Raw genomic sequence first — 7,217 nt, forward strand, 5'->3', positions numbered from 1 at the left:
CTCCATCCATGTGGATCTGACACCCTGGGAAGAGCCAAGGCAAACACACAGACTGAAGCACAACTTGAGAACAAACATTTAAGCATAAAAGAATTTACTTAAGGAATACTTTTAAAAATAATAACTTAAAACCCACCATGGCCTCATGGTACCTCCCCCCCTTAAGCTGAGGCTGGTGCTTGGCTTCTGTGTCTTTGCAAGAACAATCACATAAAGAAACAGCAATTTTTTTGCCCAAAATCATTTCAGCATTATGGATTTGAAGCAGGCAGCCCAAGACCTCCAGCTAAAGGAGTTCAAAGCATGACAAACACGTTCCAACACGACTCTGCCTGCAGGAAACAGAAGAATGTAACATGTTTGGTAAATAAAACCCTCCCCACCTCCTGCACGGATAGCTCCTGAGGCTGGAAATGCAAGGACCAGCTTCATTACAGGCACAGGGCTTTGCTGCAGGCTGTTCCTGCTCTTCCCAACACTTGGCAATGCTGCAGGGAGGCAGGAAAAGCCCCAGAGAAGGAAAAGAACACAACGGATGAGTTGAGTGATGAAGGAGGACTCAAACCACAGGGGAGAGTGGGCTACAAACTACAAAAAGGGTCTGCCAGGAGCCAGCCACCCCCCAACCCTAAAACAGCAGGGGAAGCCACAAACAAAGGGAAAATGCCACTGCACTGGAACTCTGCAATGTGCAGTGAGACACAGTGGGAAAATCTCCCCTTTCTTTCCCCTGTTCCTTGAGCAGCCCTGCCACAAGGAGGAAGCACTCACGTGCTGGCAGCTCCTTGACTTTCCCTCCCACTCTGCCATAAGTGCTGACTAATTAATTACACACAGAGCAAGACCTTCCTGCAGCCAGTGCAGCAGGAGGCAGCAGGAGTCTGCACAGCAAACGCCTGGCAGGTCCAGATCTGGAAGTGTGCCCATCTCACAGCTTCATGCCATGACCCCCTGTAGCTCTGCCACTCTCAGAGTGTTTGTTGCTGGCTGTGGGAGGAGAGCTTGGAAGGAGAAGCAGAGTGAAGCTTCCAGGACACAGCCCTCAGCTGAAGAAAAACTCCCAGGAGCTGATCAAGAGAGGAAATCACCAGACATGGGCACAGAGCTGACCCCAGGGAGTAAAGCAGGGCAGGCAGTCAGGTTTGGGCATTTCACACTCCTCCTGCCCCACAGAAATGGGGCTGCACCAGTTTGGAACAATGGGAAGGCAGACACAAAGAGGAAACCAGCTTTTTAGACTCTCTCAATGCCTGCCCAACTTAGGGAGCCTGTGCAGTGCTCCCCAGCAGCCCCAACCATAAGATGGTCAGTGTCTCTGAGAGGAAACAGGGGTGTAAACCATGGCAGGAAAGGACAGGCTCACTCCAGCCTCTAAAACTCACCTGCCAGTGCACTCCTTCCTAATTTGCTTGGCAACTAGCAGATGAAAAGCCTAAAGATTAAAGAAAAAGGAAAGCCCAGAGGTTCAGCAGCCCAGAGGAGGGCAAGGGAAGAGGGGAGAGGATAAAAACATTGCAGCATGAAGGGACAGCCAGAGGGCATCACACCAGCAATTGTCATCTCTCCCAAGCTCATGAGCAGCAGAAGAACACACCACAGTGCTGACTTCCAGCTGAAGTTCCTTCTTTTCACACCAAGATGAGATTTGAGTGCTCCAAGCCATCTTTTTCCCTTCAGCCCCCCAGCCCTGTGCATCTCTCTTCAGGCCACCTTCACCAGCCACTTCTCGAGGCCCTCCAAGTCAGCCTCTCCCTCCTCTCCCTTGCTGCCCCGAGCACTGCACTCCACAAACTCCACCTTCATGGGCAGCTGGGAGAAGTCGAAGTCCTTGCCCTTCTTCCCCAGCTGGGCAGGGCCCCCTGTGGCTGAGCCATCCAGGCTGGTGGGGGCTGCAGAGCGTGTCACCCGCAGGGTATTGCTGCAGGGAGAGAAGGGAAAGGGTCAGGAACTGCAGCACCAGGGCTCTGGGGTGTCAGCAGCATGCCAGCTACACCAAGGACACAAAGGCCAGCTCTGCCCTGTGAGGCTCAGCCAGGGCCTTTGGCCACTGCTGGAAGGCACAAGGGCAAAGGCTCAAGGGAGTATAAGGAGAGGTGTTCAAACAGGTTTAGTTTTGTAATAAAGGACAGCAGAAGTCAGATGATGATGATGATGATGTTCTTATCCCAATTTGTCCATGGTAAACACTGGAATAACAGTGCCTAACAGGGCACAACAACTACATGGAAATCCAACACCTACACACAGGCAGTTGGCAAATGCTCTGCATCAGAACAAGCAGCCCTTATTTTCCAGGAGAATGTGAATGTGTGGCAACTAACTCCTCTGCTAAAAACCAGCAGGCTGGGTATTCAGCCTGGAGGAGGCACAGCACAAACGCCCCTGCTGCCATCTGCTGGCCAAAGGGCTCATAGATCCAGGGAATCATTTAGCTTGGAAAAGCCCTCCAAGACCATGGAGTCCAACTGCAAACCCAGCACTGCCAAGCCTCACACTGCTCCCAGCTCCACAGGGAACTCAGACACGGCTCAAGGGAGCTCACTGAGCACTGAGGTTAGAGAAAAAGGACAAGAGGAAAAGCTCAGAGGGGTTGAGATCCCATTCCATACTTACAGCTCTTTCTCCAGCTGTTGCTGGATGAGTTTTGCCGATTTTGCCATTGTGACATCTGGAGAGAAAATAAGGAAATCAGCTCTTTGGTTGTCAAAATTCAGAACCTGGTTCCTCCCCCTAAAGTAAGGGCAGTTCATACTGTGCATTCACTGGAACTACCAGGACAAGGACAGCTGTGCCTGCAGTGGGATGAGGGATGCTGCAGCTTTGGGATCACGGGCATGAATGGGAACAACCCAACAGTCTGGTACAATGCAGGGAATTAAATTCTTGCTGGGCAAGGAGATACTGCAGAGAAGGGGTTTGATGCACCAGCACTCCCTCCTGTCCTGTGCTTTCCACCCGTGGCACACAGAGCCATGAAGGCCTCAGGCAATTCCTGACCTAGGGCAGGAAATAACTACAAAACCCAGATCTGATACTGCCCCAAAACACCCAACTGTTGCACAGGGACCCACACTTTCACTGTAGAACTTGTAGGGATCTGAAAATTGAGTCTTTTCCAGTAGCTGGGTATTGTGGTTACTCCAGAGAAAACATGGAACCCTGGCAGTTGAACAACTTTGAACTGCTGAGTGTGTAGGGATAGTTAATTATGCTCCAGCTGATGCTATTTCCTGCTGCCTGGAAGGAGACTGAGGAACAGCTCTGCACGAAGCCAGCAGAAACAAAAATCCACACAAAACCCACCTGCATCACCTACACCCACCCAAAGAGCTGCACCTCTCCCAAGCAATCCTCCAAACACTCTAGCTGAGCAGTCAGAGCTCAAACCTAAACGCCAGCCTTCCTTTTGCTGCAACCCCAAGCTCAGAGGTGTGGCAGAGAGCCCTGCAGCAGGGGCCAGGCCCAGGCCAGGGTACCTTGCTTGTTGCAGGCGATGAGCAGCGCGGGCGCGTTGCGGAGCACGGTGCTGTCCACCAGCACCTGGTACAGGAACTCTGCCACATCCTTCACCTCCCGCTGGAAGGCCACGCTGTCCACCACAAACACGATGGCTCTGGGGCAAGAGGGAACCACAGGGGATGGGGATGAAGCTCTGCACTCACCTAACCCTGCAAGTATTCCAGCCCAGGCTGAGATTTTCACATCTGGTCTCGCCCAGCCCAAGCACAGGCTGAAAGCATGGATGGAATACATCCCATGAAATGCAGCCCATGGAATGCAGCCCATGGCCAGCTCTAGCAGGAATTCTTCCCCTGTCTGCCCCAGGACATCCCACACCCCCCAGACCTCCCTCCTGCAGAGGCTTTGCCTCCTGGTGCACCACAAGCACAGGTAAGCAGGAATTTGTGGTGGGATTTTGGGATTGTCCTGTGCAGGGTCAGGAGCTGGACTCAATCATCCCTGTGGGCCCCTTCCCAATCAGGATATTCTAGGAAGGCAAAGCAAAAATTAAGCAGCAGCACCCCATAGCAGAGCTCTGACTCTGGGGGCACCACCAGCCCATCTCTCAGCATTCCCAGCACCATCACCTGGTTTATCCCTTTCCAAAGGATCACCTGCCCCCTCCTGCCCTGCTGAGCCCCTCCAGGTTACCTGGCTGCAGCCTTGAACCTCTCCAGGAACTGCAGCCTCAGGCTCTCATGGCCTGGAAGGTCGATCAGGGTCACATTGGTGCTCTGGAACACAGGCAAGAAGGAATGAACAACACCTGATCCAGGGATTCCTGTGATCAGGGACTGGGGAAAAGCAGTCTGACCCTGGATTTGTGTCCTGAAGGCAAACCCCATCTGCCCTGACACAGAACACAACAGCCTCGCCTATCACACACACCAAACCTTGGTGGGAATAACACAGAAGTGCCTTTGCAAGAGCCTTTTTTAACTGGGGGCTGCAAAGGTTTCCCTTCCCAGGAAAGGAAGCAGCCAAAGGCAGGACAGGGGAGAGAACACACGGCTGAGCAGGGCCACGTCACTGCTCCCAGATAAGGCTGCAGGAGCCCCTTCCTTGGAGCTCACTGGAAACCTTGGCTAGCATTAAAAAAAAAGAACCAAAAAGCAAACTGCCTTGCAAATATTTGTCCGCTCAATTAAAGAGACACAAAAATTGGAAAAATGTTTTAAAAATCCTGCACGCTCTTTTACAAAGTTTTTAACCTTATTATCTCTGATGTTAAGAACGACTGAGAAGGTGAAGCCACAAAACCTCCCCCTACTTTCACAATTCACCAGCAGTTAAGGTGCTGCCAGCATTCTGCTCTCCCTGCCACGTGTGCATCCAGCACAGGAGATTTGCAGAGTGAAAGAATTGCCAAAAACTGAGAACTACCAGATCTGTGGACCTAAAAATAACAGGAGCTAAAAATAACAAAATCCTTTCTGGGACCATACAAAGCCCAGCTGGAGCCTCTGCTTAATCCTGATGAAGCTTTTAATTTCAGGTTTTCTTGGCAGGAACAGAAATTATTGTCGAGGAAATAGCAACAGGACAGTGAAACCCCCAGATCTCCCAACCCAGAGGTGTGGTTTTCAGCCAGAAATGTTTCACTCTTTGTAGGAGTGTGCCCCCTAATGACAGAGTGGCAAAATTAACCTTTATCCCCCAAAAATGAAAGAAACCCAGAAGTTTCTCTCAAGGATTAGGTGAAAAGCCACCTCACAGGACCATGGGGACTTCACCAAAAACCTGGGGACATCTAACTGGATAGAAGGCAAAAAGTCCTGCCTGGCCCATCAGGCAGAAAAAGAAAAGAGCAAAAAGGGCTTTTGTGAGGTGTTTATACCAGGAGCAGACCTCTGCACCTGGCCTGAATTTTTCTGTTTGTTATTTTGCCTTTTATTAAACTCTTTTTGTTTCCACCACTGCAACAAAAGCCATCCTGCTCATTTTATACCCCCAAAGTAACAGCTGAGCTATCCTTGGGTGCACTGTATTTCTTTTCAGGCCTTATGAGACCTGGCCCAAGACAAACAAACATAACAACTATTTCACAAGCAAAGTGAAAAAGAACCTGTACATACATTATCTCAGTATGCACTGCCTGGACAAATCCTGAATTCAAACTGGGGCCTGAGCAGCACAAGAATGCCCAGGTTAGGCAGGAAAGGCTGTCCCAGGCGGGGCAGGGCACTCACCTTGTCCTGGCTGAGCCTGTAGGTGGCAGAGCTGTCGGTGATGGAGGTCTGCGTGTCGCGGTAGCGCCCCGACAGCAGCTGGGGACAGGACAGCGTCAGAGCAGCGCCCCCAGGAGCCCCAGCCCCCCCCAGCCCCTCACAAACACAAACGGGCTCACTGGGGCAATGGCAGCAGGGAGCTGATGGCAGTTTCCTGTGGGAAACCACACTTTGCCCAGTTAATTAATAAATGGTCATTAGGGATGGAAGTGTCTATTTGTATTGTGAATTGACACTGAACAAGAAGGAAGAGAGCGTGCCTGCAAATCCTTCAGTTTCCAGCTGGGAGCAGGGCAAGCATGGCTGTGCCCCTTTCCTTCTCAGACTTAGCAGTAACAGAATAGCCAGGGCTGGAAGGGAGCCACAGAATCATCAGCCCAACCCCTGGCCCTGCACAGGCACCCCAACAATCCCACCCTGAGAGCACTGTGCAAACTCTCCCGCAGCTCTGGCAGCCTCGGGGCAGTGCCCAGCACCCTCTGGGGGAGGAATCTCCCCCTGCTCTCCAAGCTCAGCTCCAGCCGCTCCCTGGGGTGCTGTCCCCGCTCCCTGAGACTGGAGCTGCAGTGAGGTCAAGAATCCCCAAAACTTTTACTACAACAAACTCAAACCAAGACCAGTTTCTTTGGACGCTCCGTGGTGGACAAAGCTCGCCCTCCATCCCTCCTTACAGCTATAACCCCCGCCTTTCAAGCTTCATTAAAAGATTAAAAACCGAACTGAGGGGAACTCCTCCACCCCCGTACAGGCTCACCCGCGCGAAAAGCAGCGTCTTCCCCGCGTCGCAGAGGCCCAGCAGCAGCACGGCCTTGCGGCTGCTCTTCCTGCCCTGCACGAACCGCCAGATCACTGCGGGAGAGAGGAGCACAGCGTGAGGGTGAGGAGGGGACACCCGAGCCCGCCCGCAGCAAGCCGCGGGGCGGGGGGAAAGGGAGGTTCCCGCAGCTCACAGAAGGTGACGGCGACGGCGATGAGCGCGACGAGCACGGAGAGCGCGGCGGGGCCGCCCAGCTCCCGCCGCAGCGCCGCCAGGTGCGGCTCCAGCCCGCCCGCCATGGCCCGCACACGTGGCCACGCCGCGCTCCCGCTTCCGGCCGCGCGGCACGCCGGGAAGGGCGGCGCGCGGGGGCTCATGGGAGCTGTAGTTCTCCCCTCAGGAGCCTGGAGAAACGTGGAATGGTTTAGGATGGAAAAGTTCTCTGACCCCAGCGCTGCCAGGGCCATGTCCCCAAGTGCCACCTATAAAGGGCTTTTAAATGCCAGGCAGATGTGCAGGGCTGGACAGCTCATTCTGCAAAGACATTTTCCGATGTCCAGCCTGAACCTCCCCTAGCCCAGCCTGAGGCTGTTCCCTCTCCTCCTGTCCCTGTTCCATGGGAGCCGAGCCTGACCACCCCCGGCTGTCCCCTCCTGTCAGGAGTTGTGCAGAGCCAGAAGGTTCCCCCTGAGCCTCCTTTGCTCCCGGCTGAGCCCCTTGCCCAGCTCCCT

At 53.4% G+C, this 7,217-nt stretch overlaps 1 protein-coding gene across 1 annotated transcript; it reads right to left on the reverse strand.

The window, feature by feature from the left end:
* Window positions 1-73: 73 nt before the first annotated feature.
* SRPRB (SRP receptor subunit beta) lies at window positions 74-6,820 on the reverse strand. The gene is made up of 7 exons (XM_039696870.1): window positions 6,680-6,820; window positions 6,484-6,578; window positions 5,691-5,768; window positions 4,153-4,235; window positions 3,477-3,613; window positions 2,614-2,668; window positions 74-1,918 (listed from the first exon to the last, which is right to left on the reverse strand). The coding sequence occupies exons 1-7, from the start codon at window positions 6,783-6,785 to the stop codon at window positions 1,702-1,704; spliced, it is 771 nt and encodes a 256-aa protein (XP_039552804.1). The 5' UTR covers window positions 6,786-6,820; the 3' UTR covers window positions 74-1,701.
* Between the last annotated feature and the right edge of the window lie 397 nt (window positions 6,821-7,217).

This window comes from Passer montanus, unplaced genomic scaffold, assembly GCF_014805655.1.
Source record: "Passer montanus isolate IOZ18808 unplaced genomic scaffold, ASM1480565v1 scaffold115, whole genome shotgun sequence".
NCBI classification, from domain to species: domain Eukaryota; kingdom Metazoa; phylum Chordata; class Aves; order Passeriformes; family Passeridae; genus Passer; species Passer montanus.